General features: G+C 40.0%; 1 protein-coding gene across 9 annotated transcripts in view; it reads right to left on the reverse strand.

Moving 5' to 3' along the window:
* The window catches only part of camk2d2 (calcium/calmodulin-dependent protein kinase (CaM kinase) II delta 2), a 43,382-nt gene that overhangs the window by 9,818 nt on the left and 7,843 nt on the right, over positions 1 to 25,721 (reverse strand). For all 9 annotated transcript variants that reach the window (XM_017434678.3, XM_017434758.3, XM_017434919.3 and 6 more), the window contains exons 3-12: positions 11,850 to 11,909; positions 9,851 to 9,905; positions 7,174 to 7,239; positions 6,526 to 6,598; positions 4,565 to 4,667; positions 2,730 to 2,813; positions 2,417 to 2,511; positions 1,813 to 1,935; positions 1,528 to 1,611; positions 1,220 to 1,262 (exon numbers count right to left, since the gene is read on the reverse strand). In XM_017434678.3, coding sequence (XP_017290167.1) covers positions 1,220 to 1,262; positions 1,528 to 1,611; positions 1,813 to 1,935; positions 2,417 to 2,511; positions 2,730 to 2,813; positions 4,565 to 4,667; positions 6,526 to 6,598; positions 7,174 to 7,239; positions 9,851 to 9,905; positions 11,850 to 11,909 — 786 coding nt within the window. The remainder of the gene's footprint in view (positions 1 to 1,219; positions 1,263 to 1,527; positions 1,612 to 1,812; positions 1,936 to 2,416; positions 2,512 to 2,729; positions 2,814 to 4,564; positions 4,668 to 6,525; positions 6,599 to 7,173; positions 7,240 to 9,850; positions 9,906 to 11,849; positions 11,910 to 25,721) is intronic.

Consider the following 25,721-nt stretch of genomic DNA (forward strand, 5'->3'; position numbering starts at 1 on the left):
TAGCCCTAAATTTGATAAAAACTTAAAAAAATAAATCTTGCACCTTGACACATTTGGAGCACTTTTTCAAAACACTGAGTAAATATTGCTAAGTCAAGGTGCGGCCTGCTCAGAGACTCCTTCCCAAGAAGACTGAAGGCTGGAATTACATCCGAAGGTGCTTCAAGAAAGCATTAGATTAAAGCCTGGAACTCCAGATTCTCCAGTTTTGAACTGAAAAGGTTCTCCAGATGGGAAGCAAAATGTCTTCTGTTGTAGAATAGAGTTGGTTTGTTTTTAAACTTTTAGGATTTGCCATGTCCTGAATGACTGACAATCTACACCCACATTTTAGATCAAGTGTGTGCACACGTGTAACCAGCTTTTTGCATTTTTTAAAATTTTAAATATTTACATTTTTTTGTTGAGTTGTACACAATGTATGTCACATTAAAGGTGGAAAAAGTTTTGAAATTATTTATTCTTTCCTTTTCTTACATCACAAAAACCTGGCATTTTACTTGGAGTGTGTAGACTTATATCCACTGTATACCAGTGCGAAGAGGAGAACGGCAGCTTGCATGTCAGAATGCATGCCATATGCTTGCCTATATTTCTCCTTGACCTTAATAAGTGCAAGGTTCAATATTGCTTAGTCTTCATGCACATTTAGTTGGCCATTAGAGGAGTAGGAAAACCTCAACATCACAGGTTACTGATTGAGCTCAACCCCACACATTTTCCTGTCATTCCAAAAATCTTACCTCAAACGGATACCACAATCCAAACACAAAAAGAAAAAAAAATGAAAGAAAGGAAGAAAATGATGAATAAAAAGAGGCACAAATGTGTTGATGCATTTCACTGTAGGGTGAAGAGTGAAAGTGGGCCACTACAGAGCCAGAAAATCAGAGACAGGTCAAAGGAAAAAACATGCAAGAAAGTATGATAAAATAGAGTTTGAGTGATAGAACAAAGCTACAGAGATAAAGTCAGATGACTCTGTTTACCAACGGCTTATGTGTGCCAAAACATCTCTTCATTTGTGTTCCAAAGTAATACTTTTTGCAGTGCCGCGATTCCAGGAGAGGCACTGTCCATTGGAGATTATTCCTGAACTACCTTCATTATGAAAGGCTAAAAATATACCATTTCCATCAGCCGGCCTTCTTAGAGTGAATATTCCTAAGATTTGCTTTTGAGATTAATTTTTGAGCAGCGGGGCTGAGAAAAAACCTACCTGAGAAGTTTCTTGTGACCAGCAAAGTGGTCAGTATTGCTCCCTGCAGTGACAGAGGAGAAGGGTAGAAGGAGAAAAAACGAGGATGGACAGAAGAGGAGAAGATAGAGGGGGAAGATTGATTATAAGGCTGCAGCGAGAAAAGAAAGGCGTTGCAACGGGGGACTGTGAAGGTTTTAGGGAACAGGTCATCATTTTTTAAGTTGTACTGAAAAGTCTTCTGAGAGGAAGGCACAGAGGGCAAAGAGAAGGGGCTGGATGGATTGTCGGGCATATATAGAAACATGACTGAATGGCTGAAGTTTCACCTTGAGTTTCCTCCTGGCATTAAACTTCTTCAGGCACTCCACAGTCTCCTGCCTGTGCATCATGGACGCTACGGTGGACCGTTGCTGCAGGAGGAAGAGGAGACATTTTGAGGGTCAGAAGAGAATGGAAACATGGAACATGGCCATAGATGTTAAAATCCATGAGGAGTTTTGCATGTATGACACTAAATATGACACTAAATAAGTCGTTAACAGAGTAGTGTTTGTTTACACTCCTGGATCTGCATTTCTTTAGGCGTGTTGGTGTGTGTGTGTATGACATACGCAGATCCAGGGATGTTTGAGGGCCTCAGCCGCTGTGATGCGTTTACTGGGGTTGATCGTTAGCATCTTGTTGATCAGATCTTTGGCCTCAGGGGTTACTGTGTCCCACTCCGGGGATGGAAACTGTCAAAACAAAAAGAGCGTTCAAGGCGCTCAAGAGAAACGGCTGTGATGGACAAAATAAAGCATACAGCACTTATTTTACTGCAAAGCAAAAGGCAGTAAGAACAATGGCCTAAAGGTTGTTTTTTCAAAACTGAAGTTGTTCACAGAGCTATTTACAACAGGTAAGATATTCATTGTTTATTGTTCAAATGATGGGAACCATCACTTTAAGGTCTCTAAATGACTCATGTGAGTGAAAAAGGAATCTCTTCTCTTTTATCGTCGAAAGGGATGACTGCAAATGGAAGTCCAGTTGCATTTTTGTATAAAGTATGAGCTCAAGTGGCTGTGCTCTGAACTTCCTGTGTTTGGTAAACTCAGCTAATTTGGATTGGGTGGACGGGGGACAGTAACCACAGCAGACAGCCGACGGTTATGACACCAAGAGCTTGATTTAAAGTTAAAGTCCTTTAAAGTGCATGTGTGTGTGCACACTCACATCATAGGCTCCAGCCTTGATTTGTTGGTAGAGCCGGTGCTGATCTTCATCCCAGAAGGGAGGGTAGCCCACCAGGAGGATGTACAAAATCACACCTAACAAAGTCACATGTGAAGTCAAGGCACACACGCATGTAGTCCTTTATCACTGATAAAGCTTGTATTATTAATAACAAAAACAGTCTTTTGTACCGCAACAAACACTTGGAACAGCACTAATTAAACTCCTTTGGTTCAGAAGTCAAAGGCCATAAATCTGTGGTCCATCATCACATTCATGGAAGCAGCTGTTTAAAAAGTGACGCAGTATTTACCACAGGCCCACATATCCACTGGTTTCCCGTACGGATCTTTCCTCAGAACTTCTGGGGACAAGTAGCCCGGGGTGCCAGCAAAACCTGAAGGGTTAAGATGGAGAGAGGAGAAAATGTGGAGTCATAGGTGGGATTGGGAAATTTGCAGTCTTGGCTCTCTGTTGTGGGAAAATTTAGGAAAATGTTTTTGGCCAAATTGGTTAGTTCAAAAACAGACTCTGATAAGAGACATCTGGTGGGGAAGGTTTACTTTGGGCATTGGCTGAAGCTTTTTCTTGGCTGGAGGATGCTGACTTGGATATGGAGAGGGGCTGTTTACATGAAGTGGTTCTTTAGTTCTGGGAAAACTTTGTGTGCATTGTTGCACATCTTAGACAAGTCATTTTTAGGGCAATTTTTTTTGTTGTAGCTTTGCCAACAAATAAAGGGAAAAAAAGTATAAAAACACATGTTGTATGACTTAAAAAAACATTTATATTTTGTATTTGATAGTATCTGTTGGTTTCCTGTTAAAACAAGAAAATATGAATTGGTTGTCATTAAGTTTAAAAGAATAATAATTGTAAGCTGAAGTTTGTAATCGAATGTTTAAATATAACCCAATATTATTTGAGGGTAAACATTGCACCCATCTTTACTCCATAATCCTTGCATTAGCAGTTTGCAGATGACAGAAGTCCTAATAAAATGGGCCTTTTGGACCAAGTCAGTTTCTGTCTCTACAAGTCAAATAATAAATGCTAAATTGCCTAGGTACCACTTTACAATGAGTTTTTACACCCCATCACAGACAAATTCATTGTGTTTTTTTCATATACACACATACTGACAGCAGTGAGCATTTTAAAGGGATGGTTCAGACCTTTTGAAGTGGGGGTTCTGTGGACCTATTACAAACAAATAATATTTTATCTGGTAAAGATAGCGCTTCAAACTACCTCAGTTTGGAGAAACCAGGTTAAATTCTAGTCTGACTGACAATCTAATGCCTCTTCCGTGTGGGGCCAAGTTTAAACTGGACTGCTGCCTTCTTAAAAATTCTCCCATCTCAAAAGTTTAACAGTTTTCTTGCAGGAAATGCTCCAGGCTGCATTAAAAGTGCCACATGTAGCTACTGCAGCTACTATTTCAGCCAGCCAAAAACAATGAAGTTCTGTGCAATAATATGAAATATGAAACTAACAACAATGTCAAGATTTATAAAATGCTATGAAATTTTCAAGACTAAAATTGTTTTAGGACAGCAGCTATCCACGTTAGTCTTGATCCCGCTCAGACTAGACAATAGGTCATCAATCAGATGAAAATTTAACTCTGTTCCTCCAAACTGAGGTTGTTCAAAGAACTATCTACAACAGATAAGAAATTATTTCTTCATAACCTTTCCACAGAAGCCCATTTGAAAAAGTCTGAACTATAGCTGAAAGTTCTTTGGCACTTATAGATGTATATAGAAGGACTGGGGATTGAGCCAACCTGTGACTGACCGGCAGCCACTTATCAACTCAACCACAGCTGAACCCCAGCATTTTGAGGCAATTATTTTGAACCTCTAGTTTTCAGAGTAATTTGGACACAAATATAAATGTGATCAGAACCTAATGAATTGTTTCCCAAAGTTTTAACACTTGACAGTTTGCCAATAAAATGTGTCTTTATCAGCCAAAAAAAAAAGATGTTGTACTAACTAGCTGAGTTGAAAAGAGAGGACACACGCTGAGCATTACATGTACCTGTGCAGCTTTTTCTCTCTTCAACAATCAAACCTAATGACTGTTTGACAGATCGGTGCCTGGACTGACTACGATTGAAGAAACGGGTGGATGAATACTCACCAAACCATGCCTGTTGGTCCCCCTGTACCTCGATGGCCAGCCCAAAGTCAGCCAACTTGACCGCCGCCCCCTTCAGCTTACTGGCCAATAGAAGGTTCTCAGGCTGGGGGGGGCGGAGTCAAACAGGTTAGAGGTGAGAGGTCACACGCTCAGGGACCATGCTGCCCACAGACACAGATCTAAAATCAGATTAGCCAAACCAAACCCCAATCAAAACCATTAGGTCTTAGTGACACTAAACTGCTCTTAAATCAGTGTCTGAGGCAACGCCCTTTCTGCCACACGAATGACAGACACACAAACATGTGCACGGGACCAACTCTCAAGGTGACCACGGACATTTTGAATGCTCGCACTATGGACTTGCTCTCTCGGCCTCATGGATTAAGAGAAAGTGATACAATGTGCTTGTCCACAGTAGCACCTGTCTACTGGTAAAATCCATGAGTGGGAGCAAAGTGCACGACGAGGGGAGAGAGATACAGGGGGAAGGTGTGGTATCACAAGAGGTGTGGGTGACTCACAGTCACATATATGTACCTAGAAATAAACACCGAACTTGAATACAGTTTAGCACAATCAGAGATATTTGTGAGCCCACAGCATGCAGATCTGCCCACACACACTCTTTTTTTCTAACATTCACACACCGACACGCAGCTGCAGAAAGGTCTTTGCTAACCTAGGGCCAGAGAGACAGCGTGCTCTAATGAATAATGCATTTCCTAACATTTAGAGACTCTGAACACAGACAGCCTGCAAGCTGGCAGTTTATGGCAGACGTACAGCTTGATGAGCACAGACACTCGCTGACAGCAGGAACACATCGACAGAATCATTTACATCACAGCAAAAAAAACAAGATCTTCAACTTATGAATCACATCAAATTTTCTTATCATTCCAACAAAGGGCATTTCATCTAGCAAAGTCGAGTAATATTGACTTCTCCCGTTTTTCTTAATGATCTGATAGTGAACATTCCTGAGGTTCTGATCCTTAATTACTTCGGTTCCCTATCAGTAACTGTGCTACACGATTACACATTCAACCAAACACTACCACGCTCACTGCAACATGAGGTCAGAATTAGAAGAGGATACTTGTTGTTGACATTAGCAGGAAAAGAGCTGAGCCAAATACACTGAGTGTCTCGACAATCGGACATAAGATTTAATGTATAAGAGCAAATACAAGGAGAACATAGCAGTCTGAAAAGTGCAAGGTCACAAGCAAAGAGATTGCATTCATTGCATTGAGTCCATTTTAGTGTGGTTCTGTGGGGTTCTTATCAGTAGTCAGTATTTTACATGCAGCACAAAGCAGTCAGAGGGATCTCAGTTATGAGAATCAGAGAGAGGTTCTCATGGGCTATGTTCACAATGGAGACAAAAGTGGACCATATCTGATTTTTGGAATGTGACAAATCCATTTTTATATATATATATTTTTTTTTAAATCCGACGCAGTTCACTTTTATATGTGTTAGCAAATTCGATACAGATCTGATGTTTTCCTCATGTTGTATTTCATCTGACTTTTATGTTATTAAAGTAGGAGTATACAGACTAATCAAAATATTGATATTACCAATATCAACGTCATGCAGTTTAAAGCTTGGAACTCTACACTTTCTAGTTTTGAATTGATTATCTCCCTGGATGGGAAGTGAAACATCTTCAGGTACAGGACAGAAGTCCTGATGCTTTGCCTTTTTTTTACTTTTTGGATTTGCCATGTTCTGGGTGACTGAGAATCTACACCAGTGTAAGTGTCAGATCGTATCGATGTTAGCAGGATGGGATCGGTACTTGCGTTTGCAGGTAAGATACTGGCTACCCCGTAAAAACCCACTTCCAAAAAATCTCTTTAGAAGAAGCAAGGTAAATAATGCAGCTCTTTCAAAGTATTTTATCCAGTTCTCATGGTTTGAGTTTCAGCAGTGTCTGTGGTCATACAAACCTTCAGATCTCTGTGAACGATCCCGTTGACATGGCAGTGATGGACACTCTCCAGGATCTGCTGTATGCAGTGGCTGATAGCAGAAATGTGAACAGAAGGACAGACAGGGATAAAAAGGCAGAAAAGTAAATAACAGGAGGAGATATGGGGAAATAATGAAAATGGGAGAGAAAAATCAACATGTCATGACAGCGTACTTCATACATCCTCCCCATGAGACCTCTTGTGTGTGATTTTGTTTTCATGCGGGATGACAAGTCACATGACAGGAAGACATTTTTCACCAGATTTAATGTCATAAGCTACACAGCGACGCCAAAGCAGTACAATGTTTATGCCAAGAAAACAAAACAGCAAACCTCTCTTTCACTCTTTCTCGGGGGAGGCCATATTTCAGCGCAAAGCTGGCACAGTAAGGTAGGCTGGGTGTGATTTATACCGCAGGCTTTATGTCATTAATCATCAGTATAAATAACTCCATGAGATGCCTCAGAGAGAAGGCAGCTGGAATGGACCTCTGAGACGACCATATGTGAAACACACAAACATCCCCACATAAAGTTAGCTCCAGTCATGGACAGAGATGCATGATGGCTGCAGTGCTCAGCAGTGTGTGTGTGTGTGTGTGTCTGGAGAGGGTTGTGTTACCTGGCATCAGCCTCACTGTAGTACTCCCTGGCTACGATGTCCTCAAACAGCTCTCCACCCGTCACCCTGCAGGGACACAAAGACAACATGAGTTTGTACACGATTCTCCACTGGAGAACGAAAGAGACGGCTTCGTTGCTCCAGAAAATGAACTCAGCTTGACACATACTGTGGTTGCAGCTAGAGCTAAACACTTGCCAGCGGTGTGGCCTTTCAAAGAACGCAAGTGAAAAAATCTTTCCTCTGAAATTCTAGTTAAAAACATTAACAAAAGAATGAAAAGAGTTCTACGTGATTGAAACAAATCATTGTTTGGACTGAGATTTTCTGTGTATGCATTCAATAAAAAGTTGGCTTTTTGTTCAAGTCATTGGCAGATGTTGTGCAGCTGTTTATTACTGTGTGGGATCTAATGAGGCAGCCTGAAGTGATGTATTATTTTAAGTGTTTAAAGTCAAACACTGGTCTCGGTCACTGGAGCCATTATTACTATTATGAAATCTATTGTTTGGATTTTCCTCTTGCTACTTTTGGCTTTAACTCACCATGGTTTATGAGCTGCTGAGTCCGGATAGTAGCTGTGTAAATTCTTTTGGTCAGGATTGTGAAACTGTAAATAATGTTTATAGCTTTAGAGCTACTAGTATTTCTTTTTTGCATCTGTTTTGAAATAATGCCAGCGTTTTGTCTCTTTCAAGATGTTTTAAATTTTTTTTCCCTCATTCAATATGAAGTCTATTGTTTAATTAAAACATCTCATGAGCTTTGTTGGGCTTTTTTAATGCTTCTACTATAAATATGAGTTCTGCTACTTTTTTTAAAAAATATTTTTCATTATTTGTGCAAATTTCCTGCAGTTGGAAATATTATTTAAAGTCACAATTATCTTATTAAATTCAAAGGCTGGTATAGGAGCTAAAAGATGACACGGGACAACTTTGGGGGACCTAGAAGTCGACAAGGCTACAGAAGAAATGGGAGAATGTGTTTTCCTGGGACTTTCTGTCATTGCCTTGTTTTTCACAGTACTTTTTACGCTAATTTTAGTGATCTGCCAGTGAAAAATAATAATAATTTATGCTCCTTGAAAAGATAAGGAGATGAGCAAATTTCAAACACCCTTCCAGAAGAAACCAGCCTCCAAATCATGCAATGCACAGAACACATATTATTATTTTTTTAAAACACTAAATTGGCTTATTAGACAGGGTTACTGCTTATTCAGTCTTTCCAATACCTTAACCCTCCCATGGCCTTGGTGTCAAATTGACCTGAAGCTAGAAGGGCTTCTCTACCTCTCTCTCTATCGCTCGCTCTCTTTTGAGGGCGTTAGGAGGGTTAAATGATAACACATGAATGGAACCTGGCAGTTCCCACCGATTTAGCACTTCTGAGAAGAAATCACTGATAAACTGTCCTTTATGTCTGACAGCCGCTCTCCATATCACTCTGTCTGTCTGCTGATTCATCATCAGTCATTTCCACAGTCACAGCATCAACATAGTGTCTGTCGTCTGACTTTCAAGAAATATACCCGACTCTTCAGGAGAAAAAAGGGAAAAGGAGGCGAGAGTTGCCGGAATTTCATGGATAGGTGTGTTTGAAGAAGAAAGCCCTGGAAAATAAAACTGTTTCTCCTAACTAATTCTTATCTTTTCCCTTTTTTGTACGTCCTGCATCTAAACGGCTCGTTTTATTCTTGGCTCGCTTGTGGAAGAAGTTCACTCATTTACGCAAACACCCCAGCAGCACCTTTAGGGACTGTGGATGTTGTACCTTTTTATTCCCATAAATCTTACAGATCTTTGTTGCTGTTAGTTAATGGTTATTTGGGTCATTGCTGTTGTTGCAACATTTATTCTTGCACAAATGAAGACAACAGTGGCAACATAAAATTAGCAGTCCTCATCTTTTTTACAAACCCAATGTGGGCAAATAGCTTGGTGAAAATCACTGATGTGAACATAAATCAATGTTTTGGTCACATTTTTTGTTTAAGCTTCTCTCTGAACTGAACTACTTTTTCAGTATGTTAATATGCTGTATATAAATTGATTTTTTTTTTAATTAATTTAATTTTTGATTAGTTTTTTTGTTCATTTAACTGTAACTGTTCTAAAATAAAGAGATCATTCTTTAGCAATCAGTAATCTGTATCATTATTTTAAAAATACTGCAAATTACCACTACAACTATTATTTTTATATCCAGGCCATATTCATGTCGGCAAATATCAGTTAACAACAAAATACAGGGGAAAATAATCAGTCCAGCAATAATAATAGTTTCCCTCGCAGTTTTTATCTTTCGATAATGTCAATGTGGCTGTCTCACTATTATTAACATCATGACAGATATCATTATCAACATTACCCACAATACTATTGTGATTTTTACCCCCTTTTTTGTAGAACCCTGAAAACAAGAAACAAATGCACTGAGATTTAACTAAGCCAGTTCAAAGCATTCATGAAAAAAAAGAAAAATCTGTCATTTCTATGCTCATAGACAAACATTTATGGGTTTAATCAAAGCCCAAAGAGAGTCTTAATTGGCCAAGAAATGACTTCAGTTTAATTGTGTTAAAAATAACAGCATCTCTGAAGATTGTATTACCCACATTAACGCAGCAGGGACTGTGAAATGTGAGTGTGGCAGAGGGGAGGCTGTTACTCACAGATCAAACACGAGATAGTGGAAACCTTCTTCTGATATGCTGTCATGGAGTCTTACTGTAAGAGAGATTTCACACAAACACAATCACAGATAGCAGATAAATCCAACATGCCAGAATATAACAATGCACATCAGCAATGATTTCACTGCTAAATATGAATATTTGTGAGGAAGACTTGGAAACAGACGAACAGCCTTGTTGTAGAAAGATGTCTTCTCAAATGTTGACTAAACCTAAGTCACCAGTGATACCTCTGATTAGGTCAAAGTTTGATAGCTACAATTATTAAGCGTGGTTTGATGAGTTTGGTGTGGAAGAACCAGAGCCATGACCACCAACCCCATCGAGCACTTTTGGGATGAACTGGAACAAAGATTGTGGGCCAGACCTCCTGGTCCAACATCAGTGCCTGATCTCACAAACGCTCTTGAGAATGAATGGACACAAATTTCTGCAGAAAAACTTCAAAATCATGTTGAATGGCTTTCAAGAAGAGTGGAAGCTGTTAAAGCTGCAGAAGGAGAACCAACTCCATCCTGTTGTGATGGTCAGGTGTGGCCAAATACATTTATGCGAGTAGTGTACTTCTTTTATCATTCTAGGCCTTGTCCACACGTAAATAGTTCTTCCAAAACAATCTTCTTATTTGTTGTTTCTAAAAATATCCTCTAAACACAGCGCTGTTTCTAGAAATGTCTTCGTCCACACATAGAAACATAGAACACCACCCAAAAGGCTGTAGTAGCTATGCCAGGCCTATAGGTGGTGCTGTAACGCTATCACACACACACAAAAACTCACCAGAAACAAGAAAGAAGGCACGGAACATGTGCATAAAGCTTGTAAAAAAAAATAACGCTCTCAAGTCATACGTTAGGTCATAGTTTTCAAGCGGTAGCATTTTGTCTGTCTTTATGAAAATACAACAGTGGTGTTTCAAGATTTTTTCACTGTGGAACTCGTTTTCAGGCTCCTGAAATGTTAGACTGAAATTATAAAAAAACTTTAGGATATTCACAAAGTGCTCCTGTGTGGATGACGCCTTAGTGTTTAAGATGTCTAAGCCAATAAGCAAAAACAATTCAGTTTGTTCCCATACTTTATACAAGCGATCTTATCTTTACCCGCTTCTCCTTTATGAGTTGAGGGGAGCTGGTGTCTATCTCCAGCAGTCACTGTATGAGAGGCGGGGGACACCCTGGACAGGTCACAAGTCCATCACAGGGACAGACAGAGACAAGTAAGACAAACAACCATTCACCCTCACACCAAGGGACAATTTGGAGTTACCAATGAACATGCATGTTTTTGGTCTGTGGGAGAAAACCGGAATGAGTCCGGACGTAATTCCAGACCAAATAAAAACGCCTGGTCAACATCAAATTTTTGTTAATTTTTTCACAAGTTTCACACGCCATGCCACCACGGAAGAAGCGAGCCAACGTCAAGTACCAAGTCCGTGGATGGAACACAAGTGCTGCAGCCCAAAATACCCCTTAGGCGAAAGATTGTTGAAATGCTATTCTGCTCTTGAAAATGCTAGATTTGGCAACATTTTATACCCTACCAGGGACCATTCTGGCGGCATTCTTGGTACACTCGGGACATTTGTGTTAGTCATTCTCAGTGTTTGAATGGCATTCTTTCAAAGCTGTAAGAATTTTGGTCACTTTTGCAGATCCCGCCAGAACGTGGGGCCAATTTAGAAAATTCAGGTTGATTCCTGCTGATTCCAAATAAGTGTGATGGGGGCTTGACAGAGAGGACTCCTGTGTCTTTCCGATGACTCAGCTGGAAGAACACACAGGTACATCATCATTAGGTAGTCAGACACACAGACACACACACACACACACCAAATGCTCGCTCCTTTTCCCTGGATGCTTCCAAACCGTGTCTTGAAGATAAATAGTTATCGCAGAAATCACAGCAGACCTGAAAAGCTGTGTGGGTGTGTGTGTGTGTGTGGGTGTTTAGAAATTGAGGACACTTGGCTCACCGATGTTGGGGTGCTTTAGTAAACGACAAATCCTCGCCTCTCTCTCCAGCTTTTGATGATCTGAAGAAAAAACACACACATACAGACACACAGAGAAAAGAGAGACAGGGACATTATGATTCTTTATCGCTCCCCATGCGATGATTTAAATCATCTGACATGAAGCTGGCAGCAGCTTGGTTTTGCCTCAGTGGAGGACACGTTGTGTTTTCGCATTACTGTCACTGTCAGTGTGTTTGTGTTGAGTCTGTCGGGGTGCGCATGGCTTCGAATCAGCCTGTTCTTTTCCTTATCAGAACTGAAGTGCTTGACAGAAATAATGTGACCTGATATGGACTGGGTTATGTGTCACAAGCAGGGAGAACACAACAAACAACACAGTGAAAGGCCACAGTGGGATCATTTCAACCTTTTACTGACATACCTAACATCAGCAACTAAAATGTGCACGTGGCTTGGTTTTGCTGTTCTGAAGATAAAGCACATTAAGGTCTCGTCTACACAACTCTGGATTTTGTTAAACAAATACGCTCGATGCCGTCTTCTTTGATACTATTTTCTTTGATACAGTTGTTTACAGTGGCGGGCCGTGCGATTCACACCTAGGCCTTCAGTAGAGCTCCGTCTGAATCAATCCACCCTCAATAACAATTTCAAGGCTATAAAAAACATCTTTTTATGCAGAAATGCAGTATCAGGAGTTGTTGCATCGCAGATAGATAACTCGTTTAGCCAGAATAAATGCATTTACTGAAGAAACAAACCCGGGGTGCACAAATCTCCTACTGCAGCTTCAGCTACGACACACGTAAAAAAAAAGCATTATTAACAACCTCATAAAATTGTAATATTGTTTATTTATTTTTAAAGCTTTTTTTTTGGGGGGGGGGCTTTTTATGCCTTTTACTGGACAGGACAGATGAAGAGAGACAGGAAACCGGAATTAGAGATAGAGAAAATGACACGCAGTAAAGGGCCGTCCGACGCAGGGATTTAAACTGGGGCTGCTTGCAGCGAGGACTGTAGGCTCTATACACAGGGCGCTCACACAACCCACCCCATACCATCATTTATAAAATATAAAATAGCAACATTTCACTCACCAAAAATGTCTTTACTTGAACACAAAATCCATCCTCCTTTCTTTCCTCAAGAATACTTCAATTACTCTGTCGTACAGATTAGCCGTGCGTTTCAGTTCCATCAAGAAGTCCTTTTCTATGGCCATCGAAGCTAATGCTGAAAGTCGAGCCTGCCCTGTCGTATTTCTGGCATAAGTTTCGCATAAGGTCGGAGTTGACCGACCTTTCTTAATGATGTCCAGCTTTTCTTGAAAAGTCCGTCTTGAAAATGGCTTTGATAATAAATCTGCAACCAAATCCATTTCTTCTCCTCCTTCAGCCATTTTGGGTTGACAAAACAGCGATCAAATCAACACAACTATATATTTTTGCTCGTGCAGCTCACAAATACGGTTTGCTAGGTCTGGCTAGTACGCTCTCTGACTATCCAATCAAAGAGTACGAATGTGCTGACGTCACCGTACGCCTGCTAGAGGGCCCTGGTGTAGCCAACTCAATATCTGATTGGTTGAAGAAACAGCTTGGTTGACACTTATTTTATACTACAGGGCCCGCAGAACTGATTGTGAAGGCCTCCAGGCAGATTTCTTTGACCCTGGCAACAAATGATTGCTGAAATGTGATTGGTTGAATGCTTTAATATAAAAATCCATGCCTGGAAACAGCGCAACCAAGGGAAAGGCTATGAAAGGAAGCAGACCGACCATTTGGAATTATTATTGAATAACAAATATCTGAATAATAATTATTCAGATTATTATCTGAATAATTATTATTATCTGAATAATTATTATTATCTGAATAATAATTATTCAGATATTTGTTAGGCCAGCAGAGAAGGCCTTGCAGGCCCTGACGGCCCACCACTGGTTGTTTACCATTTAGCACGCGATCAAAGTTTGATGGTGACAGGATCAGAACAAAGCAAAACAGATGTAGGAAAAAAAAAACCTGTAAAATCTGCTTCGTTGTTGTTGTGGTTTCTATGGCACAGAGAGAGGGAGGTTCTCACTAAAATCTCTGTCTGTGTGTAGATGTGAGGGGGCTTAGAGTTAGGGTTATTCTTAGATGTAATTTGAACACTTGAAAAAGTAATTTGTTGGATAAAAATTAGAAAATAGTTAACATTTTTTTAATACAATCATGCTGTCTTTCAAAATTATGGATCTATATAGTTTAAAGTAACATTCACGGGTTGGGTCAACATCAATTCTTAGGACTGATTCAGCTTTTTCACCTAACTGGATTTTATTTAAACTAATTCATAATTACTTGTTGAATAATTCAAGATATTTTTTGCCTGGTTTAATAATATAAGGTCTTGTTGTGTCTGAACTGGTTTTATTTGCTCTTGTTTTACTTTATGTGGATAAATTCAAATAAATCATGAAAAAAAGAGCATTATCCAAGGAAAACAGATTTTCCCTACCCAGTTAAAATAAATTTCACTCAGCCTTATTAAAAAGAATGACTCGGCTATAAAAGAATATGTTTATCAAGTCTAGATATATTATATTAAAACAACATGATACATTTTAATGCGAGAGGGAAAAAAAGCCATATAATTGGTGAAAATTTCTTTTAACATTTTGTTATGATCATTCAACAAGATTTTATGTATCTATTTGTTTAAAATAGCTGCCTTTGAGGTGGCAAAATTTCAAAGTTATGTTTTAAACTTAGCCTGGGTATTGCAATGAATATGTGTCAATAGATTACCTTAACTTTTAAACACGTTCACAGGTCAGATATTAAACAAAGCAAGAAAAAAACAGATCAGTTTCATATTTTTTGCACTATGTGACAAGCATTTTATTAATATTGTAGACTCTATACGGTTTTGACTAAGTAAAGCTGTAACTACTGAATCTTTTGTCTATTTCAACCTAAACAAAACTGAAGGGATTTGGTGTGTGTCACTTTTTAAGCCTAAACACTGAAAATCCTACATTGCTTTATTTATGTGCTGAATATAAAACAAAGCGACAGGGTGATTGATAACACGTTCCCGCCTGTGAGCAGAAAAACACACTGAAGTTCATAAATTGAAAAAGGGGGTCAATCTGCTTCGCTGCAACAGAACCCCAAGCGGGAAACAAGGCGACCTCAGGGAGACCAGACTGATTTTATATGACTTCATGAGCCTGAAGTGACACGTAAATCTGTCTGTCAGGGAGAAAACAAACAAAAAAACTGAGTCCAGAGACTCTGACTCGGTTGTTCTGAGTCAGTCTCTGGACTCTGAGACTCAGATTGGTAACAGCAGTTGCCGTAATGAGTTACACAGTTTGGAGGTGACCCACTTCAACTGCATGTCAGGGCACGGAGAAGAAGAGGACACTGAGGAAGAGCAGCAGCTGCAGATGCCTAAACCAGCAAGTAACACCAGGGAGGTTTCTCTACGGAGTCACCTGTCTATCTCTTTTGGGTCAGGGATTAGTCTACGAGTGATGTTGTTGTCAAATCTCCATTAACCACAGTGAACAGAGAGAAAATAATACTTTTTTTAAGCATCAGTTCTTAACAATGGTCTTTAACAACCTAAACGTACAGGTTGGATAAACCAATATGTGATGACATCACTCTGACTGATTCATTAGCTAAAACAGTCTTTACTCCATGTTTCTATCAGCGACAGTTTAACTAGTGCTTGAAACTACGTCGCTCCTACATGATGGCTCATTAACAACTATTTGTGACCAAGGAGCAGGGGAGGGGGAAACTATTTAGGAACAAAACTGATTCTTTATCTTGTGTTTGATCAAATCAGATCAGATCGCAAGGATTAATTTAAGGACCCAGGAAATCACGTTACCTTCTGGAAAAAAAAGAAAAAGGCGCATGATGTATAGTTTTAGGAAAGCCACACACTCCTGCACATAAAACCTATAAATACAGTTACTTTGTGAGTTCGCCACGCAGTATCAGTGTCAGTTTTGCTGAACCAAGCTGTCAGCTGCAGAGACGAGCGCAGAGGCTCAGGCAGCCCCTGAAACAAGGGCAGCTCAGAGGATTATTAGCAGGACCCTCTGAGCGAGGTCACCGATCACTGTCTCAGTCTCACCATGCAGCTGTATGGTACATCAGTCTTTAGCGTCACGCTCAGTCCAACAATCTAAACTCTGCGTTTCGTCTAACAGGTTTCTATTCACCCCATCAACAAGCTCATCTAAACCACCTTACATTTCGTTTTGGACACTTTTAAGATTTTTGTCCTTGCCTAATCGACCTCTGGAAAACACAAGACATCTGTTGTTGTTGTTATTTTATTCAAATCCTGCCAAACTCAGCCTTTATTACTTACGATGCTACAGTAGTTTGCAAAACGAGCATAACGCAGCAAAAAATATATATGCAAACTTGACGCTCTCTTGTTTTGTTTTTTTGGAATAGAGTCGCACACAAACTCACACAGGTCATGTTCTATTTCTTGCTGCAACTGTTTGTCATGTGACAGCCCCCTTCCTCCTCCTCCTCCTCCTCCTCCAGCAGCATTTTCCACCTCCACTTTTCTTTCACGCTGCCTCACCTCCTCCTCCTCTCCCTCCTTCCTCCACAGGTAGCACATCTCGCTGGCTGGACATCTGTTGTCTAGCAACTCCTGCACCAATCAGAGCGTCAGGCCTCCCCTCTCCTCCGCAGTGGAACCAGCCTTGCATGCAAATGGCAGACATCCCAGAGTTCACGTGCAACGATCAAACTCTACAGAACGTCTGTAGAGGCGTTCAGGGTTACGGCTTTGGAGGTGAACATTTGCTTTGTAAGACACATAAAAAGAGCTCAGCTTGGTCTCAAATGTACAGAACATTATGTCAACTTAGATGGAAGTGAAAAGCAAATGGACAGGATTAAAGGCCTAGTATTGCTTGTAGGAATGCATATCACCCGCCACCTTCTGTGCCAGAGTTTAGGACTAAGATCATCTGTTGAGAAGTGATGGAGTTGTAGCCGTTTTGATTGAACTTTAAACAATACTGCAAGAAGTCAAGCTCAGCGTATGTGTTGTGAATGACTCCCAGCTACTCCCACACCAAAGTTTAGCTCAGTATCTGTAAAACTGTCTAAATTACAGCCATTTTTGTGTTGGCTAATGTCTATTAGCAGTGGTAGCCATCTTGAACTGCATTGACTCCAATACTTGATCAGTTGTAGATGTACATCCAATGATTACCTTCTGAAATTCTCATTAGAATTAATCCAGTGGTTCATGATATATTTTGCTTACAAACAGAGTTGAGCAGTTAGTGTTAAGGTTTTAGGCAAAGATTTGGCACAATAAGTAGCACTTGGAGTATGTGTTGTAAAAGAAACTCAGCTACAATCACACCACATTTTAGCACAATATCTGTCAAACTGAATGAATTAAAGCCATTTTTGTATTTTCTAAGGTCAGTCGGCTGTGGGATCTATCTTAAAGTGGGGTGGCTCCAAAAATTAATAAGTTGTAGAAGTGTGTCCAGTGATTATTTCTTGAAAGTTTCATTAAAATCTGCCCAGTGGTTCATGAGATATTCTGCTAACAGTCAGAGAATTGGCTCCAAATAGTTAATGAAAAAGTTTTAAACAAAGGCATGCTTAGAATATGTGTAGGGGGTAGTGTTCAGCTTTAGGTCATTATCTGTAGAACTGACTGAGTTTTAGTTATTTTGGTGTTTTTCAATGTTATGTGGCTATGGCAGCCATCTTGAATCAGGTTGACTTAATCAGAAAAGGCTCCTCCAGTGGTTCATGAGATATCTTGGTAAAAAGACAAGCTCACAGACAAAAATAGTAATAAAATTATAATCTATAGCCACTGTAATGTGTTTCTTCTGAAGGCTGGCTAAAAAGGATAGAAGGAAAGTTTTTTTTGCCTGTGTTGCTCAAACTTTTTTCGCTTGACTTTTTAGCAGTCGAGTAAATCCCTTTGCTTTTAACAACTGCTGCTGCAAGCAACTAAAATCAGCTTGACCCTCAGAAAGTCTGAGCTTGATAATAATGAGTTGTGACTGGGTGACAAAAAGTCTTCACGGTCCCTGAGCGTGTCTGAGCATGTGCAAACTGGATCTCCGCTGCCACGGATATTTACTACGAGAGGCACCGAGCTCACGTTTGTTCGAGCTGACAGCTGAGCATCCAATCACTGGGATTAACAAACACGACCTGCGTCAGCAGACAGAAGTGCTGCCAAAAAGTTACTCAGGGTGCCATCCTTTACTTGTGACAGTTCTCTTTCGTGACTAATTAATAATTGGTTTTACAACAGTGACTTGTTATCGCCCACTGCTCACAAAGGCTATGATTATGTTTTTGCCTGTGTCTGTGTGGGCTTGTGTGTCTTGTTTGTTCCCAAAGCATTTCGTGAACTAGAGGACGAATTGAAATAAAACTTTCAGGAAGTAATCATCGAACGTACACCTACAGCTGATTAACTTTTGGGGCCAACTCCATTTAAGATGTCCGCCACATCCAGCTGACCTTAGGAAACACAAAAACAGCTTCAACGGCTTCGATTTTACAGATATTGCGCTAAAAGTTGGTGTGGTAGTAGCTGAGAGTCACTCACAACACAGACTCCAACTACTATTATTCGTGCAAGATCTTTGCTTAAAACTTTAGTATCAACTGTTGGAGTCAAACCTGTTTGTCTGTTAGCAAAATTTCTCATGAACATCATCATTAAATGTACATCTGCAACTTTCAGATAACAGGCAAGAAGCACAACAAATGGATGTTTTTTTGCTTTTTACTAAGCTGAAGTCTATTTACGTTTGCTTTTCTCAAATTGAACTTCAGCATGTGCATCAGTAAACTAACTAATGCAAATTTATCACCAGATTTAAAGATAAATATCAATCTTTGAGACTGACCAACAAGGTTGTACATGAGGTTTTACTCATGGTAAGTGTAGTCATATGTTGTATGTCTTACTGTATCTCAAACTAATCTACCAGTTCAGTGCCCATGTAACGACAGTAGTCAATATTACGTGGCAAATTCAGATACAGAGAAACTCAATGCCTATTTAAAAAGAAGAGAGCTTGTCTTGACTCTGAAACATATCCGTCCATCTGCTTGGTAATTTACTCCTAAAAGTGTTGCACTGAAAGGTTTTGGACAATTGATGACTGAAAATCATTACATCACAAGACAAATAGAGAGAGAGAGAAAATAAATCCACTGCAGACATTTAGAATCCCCCAGCCTTCCCCCTCCGACTCTCCTCGCTGCTGCCTCATTTCTTTAGTTTCTGATGTGTCGCGTCTGCAGCTGCACTGCAGCACTGTATTGTCTTTAAAGGTTTTCGTTTCACGTCCTGCGCATCCAGCGGTGACACATTTAGACACAAAAACGAAGACAGCGGCAGACATGAAGCTGTTACTGGAAAGAAGCCGTAGAGACCGAGCAAACGTCTGATGCACAAAGGCTATTAACGTCAATGAAAGATGACAACACGTGTGACGCTTCATGCAGAGACAGACAGACTGGTCTGAGCATTTTGTTGTTAAACATACTGAGTTTAACCATCATCATTATTAGGACAGAAAACACTTTTTGTTTGCTACAATCCAAGTTATTTGCATCTTCTTAAGGTCCAAAGGTCATTCAAGCAGAATACTTTGGTCCCCAATGAACCACAACAAAACAGACTCCAGTTTTGTTTGCTGTACCTCTGAAAAGCAGAAAGCAGAACGTTTGCTGACCTTTTTCCTTTAGCAGCAAGCGAGAAAATCCGCAAAACATTCAAAAAGAACTGAAATAAAAGGATCTTCTGAGCTAAGCAAAACCAACATCAGCTTAACATTAACTTTGTAACATTCTGTACAAAAAGTAGCAGGAGAATTATCCCTGCCATGAGCCAGGCTCTTGTACTGTTTTTAGTTTCTGCTTTGATTGCAATAAAGCCAGTAAGATCAATGTGCTTTGGGCTAAAACTTGGTTCTTTGCTCACACTGCAGTGGTGCTCTAAAACACACACACATACACACACCTACGTATCATAGCGAGTTGGTGCCACTTGGTGATCGTCACAGGAGAATGTGTCTTAAAGTTGTCTCCCTGGGCTGCAACTGTTAGAGATGAGTGGCTAAATCAAAATTACAAGGAAAATGTGACAAAGTAAGTCCTTTTTTTTTTCCTGGCACAGCCTCACTGAATTGTTATTGTTTGCGACCAAGTGACCAGCGAGCTGTGTGGCTGCATTTTGAGCAGCTAATTATTTGAAAATCACAGCTTATTTTATGTGCACACAGTTTGCAAAGCTGTACTGTAGGTTGTGCACATTATTCAGTTGTCCATCTCTGCCTCGGCTCGCTTTGTACCCGCCTTGGCAGCCACCCACACATTTAGGATTTAATTTACTGGAGCACACCTTTGAAATAAAGACAGTAAGATCTGGATCAGTTTTATAATAATAAGCATTTCTCATCAGAGGGTTTTTTTTTTTTAGACCTGGACCTTGAGAAGGGTTGGAGACGCCCACGACAACACTGACATGGTTGGAGACGCCTGCAACGACTCTGAGGCTATTTTGAGAGAAAACTGGCCTCGCAAACTTTTTTAATATGTTCGAAATTCAAGAGTCTGTGACTCACTCAAGAAAACTGAGAAAACCCTGCAAACATTTTGGGACATTTTGAATAATGCAGTTCTTCAACAGTCACAACGCAGTGACATATTACCTTCAGCTGTGCTGGTTGTGGTTGTAGGATGTAATGTTCAGGTACAGTATTCCAGATCTGAGCTAAAGTATAAGAGAAAACTAAATGTCTTAAGACACTTTTCCTGTTTACCCTTTACATTACCCCACCAACCCCTTAAATATAACGCAGTAGTACCCCAACATTTTTATCAACCATTTCAGACATGTTGTCATTGATATAAGTACACTGTTTTCTGACAGCCAGCAATAATGTTTTGCCTGTGTGTGTGTGTGTTCTTGTGATTGTGTGTCTGTCTGTTACTATAACGAACCAATGGAAGAAAAGGGGCGTTTTATGTACATCTACAGGTGATTAACATTTTGAATCCAATTCAAGATGGTCCCCACAGCTAATCAACATTAGCAAACAGCTATAACTCTAAAATTTGATGCGGTAGTGGCTGAGAGTCTGAGTCGTGGTGGAAAACTCTGGCATGAAAGGTGGTGAGCGACATACATTCCTTCAAGGAACGCTAGGCCTTTAATTAATTATTAAAATCATTACGTTTTACTAACTTTTTTAGTATAAAACAACAATGCTCTATTTTGAATGACTGCAAATACCTGCTTTAGATAATGTCTCAATAAGCAGTGAAGAAATCAACATCATTTCTGTACTTGCTTAAACAAGCAATCATCTCAACCCTAAAGAAAAATCCTGAGTTTGCATACACAATATATGTCCACATATACTACGTAGGCGAACCACACAAGTTGCAGAAATTGCGCTGCTCTAATTTAATTGGGTTTAATTAGAAAGATGTAGCAGGGAAAGTGTCACATCCTCTGTAGCGAGCAGCTGAGCAGTCCTTGATAGGGTCGCATTTTACACCTTGCAGAACACGGAGGCCTAATAAAAACCATTCAAGAAACTGAGATGCCATCACCCTTGACTGGTTCCCAATAGAGGAAGAGTTATGAAGCCGATAACTCTCTAGCTTTCCCCCTCCGAGAAGAAACAAAAGGTTGTTGGTGGTGTCAGAGATAAAACTGCTCCGAGAGCACGCCTGGGAGGAAAACACCGTGATGTCTGCCGCTATCTTACCCAGTGTACGGCAGAGAGGCACATTAGACTAATATGTAAAATTGGTTTCATTTCAAGACGGCGGTCTGAGGGCGGCCTGACAACAAGACTAAAGAGAAAGAAGCAGACACAAACGCAAAGTCCCTTTAATATTCACACATAATTAGATGCATAAATGAAGCCACAATAGGCAAAGCATAACACGGAGCTAACATTTGTGTGCTGCAGATGGGGAGCACTGGCAGCATTAAGATAATACAAATCATAGAACAAATGACTCAAGTCATAAAGATTTTTTTCTAATTAAAGACCTAGCATTTCTTGAAGGAATGCGTATCACCCATCGTCTTTCATACCAGAGTTTCAAACTTATAATCATAAGGAAATTTTGGTCAAATCTTGCAAATGACATTATGCTCAATCTCATCCAATCTGCAAGATCTCGTGAGATGTGTTAGTGCTTAGAATATGTGCTGAGGATAACTCTGAGCTATTACCATGCCAAATATTTGCTCTGTATCTGTATTATAGCCATTTTTATCTTGGCTAAGGCTGATTAGCTGTGGTGGGCAATTAAAACACAAACAGTTATGGCTTGTCTACCATAGATGTGCCACCAATCATCAATTTTTAAGGTATCAAACATTTCCAACAAGCTACAAGACTTAGCATGTCTATGAAATAAACAATCTCTATACTCCAAAAATTGATATCGATATTGTTTTGTTTAAAGGGTCTGTAGACGTGCTCCTCTCAAAAATGGTTTGGGTTACATATTAAAATGAATTTATTCAAGTTGATTTTTTTTTTTTTTTTTTAAAATTTTTTTTTTTTTTTTTTTTTTTCAAAACTCTTAAGACACAAAATCTTGTGCCAAAATCACTGATGTTGGATACTAGCAGAACCATAAAACTTGACAATTACAGCAGCATGTGATGTGATCGTTTTCTTTTTCTTCTTCTTCCTCTTCCTTCAGCTGTTGCTTTTAGGGGTCTTCAGCAAATCACCTGCTTCCATCTCATCCTATCCCAAGCATCTTACTCTGTCATACCAACCCTTACATCCTCCTCATAGATCTATAAATTATCTCTGTGGTCTTCCTCTTTTCCTCCTCCCTGGCAGCTCTATATTCAACATCCTTTGCTCAATATATTCCTCATCAATTCTCTGTACATGTCCAAACCTTTGTCTTCAAACTGCTCAAAGCGAGCTGTCCCTTCGATAGACTCATTTCTAATTTTAGCTGCAACTGTAAGACACTAGTTGCTGACTCAAAATTGCAACAAAAGAAAGAAAACTGCAATAAAAAACATAAAAGTTTCTGTCACAGTCTCACTGAATTCTAAGTGTCTGCAATCAAAGAGCCAGGCACCCGTGTTTTGAGCAGCCGGTTTTGGAAAATCACAGCTTGTTTTGATATGCACGGCTTGAAAAACTGTATTCTAGGCCTTGCACATTATTTTGTTGACACCTCCCACATTGTACCAATCTAAGCTCGCTTTGTACCCACCACGGCAGCCGCACCTACATTTATGATTTAACACTGAAGTGCACTTTTCAAATGAAGCCAGGGGAATTTGGACCACTTTTTCCAATAATTATTATTTATTATTGGTGTGTTTTCCAGACCTGGACATGTTTTTTGTCAGAGGAAAGCGCCTGCCCAGGTTTCAAAATGCAGCTCTTGCGCTCTTAAGGCAGGCTGAAGAAGTCCACAACAAAATCCAAATGGGTTCAAGAAGACTCTGTAACTATTTTGAAAAGAAAAAACATTTTGGACATGTTCAAAAGTCAAGAGGCAAGACTGCAAGCCTCTGCCACTCAAGCGAGGAAATTGAGAACCCCCTCAAACGTTTTGAGATATTTTGGTGACTCCCTCACCAATGCCGTTTCGCCAACTAGTCACCAACAATTACCGTGAGACTCTACCTTTAGCTGTACTGACTCGTAAATTAAAGTATTGACAGATTCTTACACTATTGAAAATATAACCTCCATGGTGGAGGTAATAATACTTTTTTAGGGATAAAAATGTTGTATAGGTATGCAATCTGAGAAGTGTAAACAACAAATTTAAATCAGCATACCAGAAAAACTATTTTAGCTAGCTGAATTGATTGACACTTTGCAAAGTAAATGCCTGAAGTTTCTATACAGGTTAGTCTTTAAACTAGCGAATTTAGGAAAAACTGAGGTCATTCATTTTTCACACATTGACGGCAATTTGCAAAAGCAATTACAGCATACTTAAATACATATTAATATGTAAACATTTAAAGTTCTTGCAGGTAGACACGTCCCTGTGTTCAGTGTCAGTCTGCTTTGCCAACCATGGGAAAAGCATGAAGTGAAACTAAAAACCTGGCTCCTTTCAAAATATACGCAATATTTTCAACACTCTGTGCGCGCACATGTGTGTATCAGATGGAGACAGACAGCGTGAAAGCACGACCAGCATTTATTTTTAGCCTTCAAGTACCCAGTGAGTCATGTGATTCCCCTCCTTGTCACTGATCCCTCCTGTCTCTCCTCCCCTCCCGTTTCTCCATCTTCATATCTTTCCCCTCTCCCACAATCATATCAGCCGTCTCTCCCCACCTTTTTATCTTGCTTCAGTGGGAGGTGAAACAGAGAAACGCAGGAATGAAAATGACAAAAAAAAAAAAAAAATCTAAATACAAGAGAACATTTTCATCTTATCAAATGATGGAAAACCATCATCCCTAACTCTTCATCGCCGTGCCACTCTAGCTGTGATGCAACATTTGCACCGTGAATTGAGCGTTTTCCTTTTTATTCGAGACACTTAGGCAAACACATTCAAACAGATGAGGGATTACACACGTGCACGGGCAGCTGCACAGAGGCGCACGCACGCAGCACACCACCAGCAAATAGAAAGTGACAGCAGATATCAGACAGAGCAGTAGTGACAGGACACTGACACATGCATAAAGAGGAGAAATATTCAACTGCTGCGAGGAACAGTCTGAATGCAGGAACACAGAAACTCAAGTACCGACTTGCCATCTTCTCTCTCTCTCTCTCTGATTATCTATCCCTTTCTCTCTGCTTCCTGTTCTTTTTATTCCCCCCTTTTCCCATTTTTTTTCTCGCCTGCTCTCATTCACTGACTCATCTCTCTGAACGAAACGCTGTATAATCAAGACTGTAGATTGCAGAAGTGTGAAAACGCATGCCTGCACAGCCCGAAACATCCAATGCACATACACACACACACACACACAGTGCTTTGATCTGCCTGCATTCCAGCCACCAATCCTATCTTAAACCCCTTTCAATTACATAAACTGACACACAAGCATACACTTGCATATGCAAACACGTAGCGGTGGAGAGGGGTAGGGGGAGGTCATGATCCTGCCACAGAGAAGGGAATCAGAGTTGCAATTCTAGAGCTTATCGCGGAAAGAGGCTAAGATCATATCTGACGCGCCAGCCAGCCCTGTATGTAAACCTTGAAGCACACACATATTTAGATAGTGAATGTGTGTGTGTGTGTGTGTGTGCGGACCCACATGAATAGGGGGTGAGATTATTCTTTGCAGTATTTTTGGAAAATCTGCCCATGCGAGTGGCGAGACACTGATCCATCTGCCGAGGTGTCTGTTACCGACTTTGCACACGGGCAGGAGGAGGACAGCAAGGAAGAGCAAAAGAAGCGTTTGCACAAGAAAGGAGGATGGAAAAAAGGCAGGAGACAAAATAAAGAACGGAACGTTTTAAGACGCAGGACCCATGAAGGCAGGAAAAGATTGCGTTGCATCAAAAGAAAAAGAATCAGCACAAATAATTTGATGGGTTTGTGAAAAAAAAAGATAGATCTTGTAAATTGTAAAAAGAATAATTTGTTAAAAATATATAAAAGAAGATGTTAAAAGCTGGCACCTTGGGTCGGTTCATTCTCCTAACAAGATCACACAGGTTGAATGTTAATTCATTTAAAGCACAGGCCAAAATATGCCGACAAAGCACTTTTTTTTTAATCACATAAAGACAAAAAGAATGACAAAGAAGTATGAGAGAAAAATATAATGAATAGCCACAGTGGGTGACTGTCATTA

This window comes from Kryptolebias marmoratus, linkage group LG3, assembly GCF_001649575.2.
Source record: "Kryptolebias marmoratus isolate JLee-2015 linkage group LG3, ASM164957v2, whole genome shotgun sequence".
Taxonomy (NCBI): Eukaryota; Metazoa; Chordata; class Actinopteri; order Cyprinodontiformes; family Rivulidae; genus Kryptolebias; species Kryptolebias marmoratus.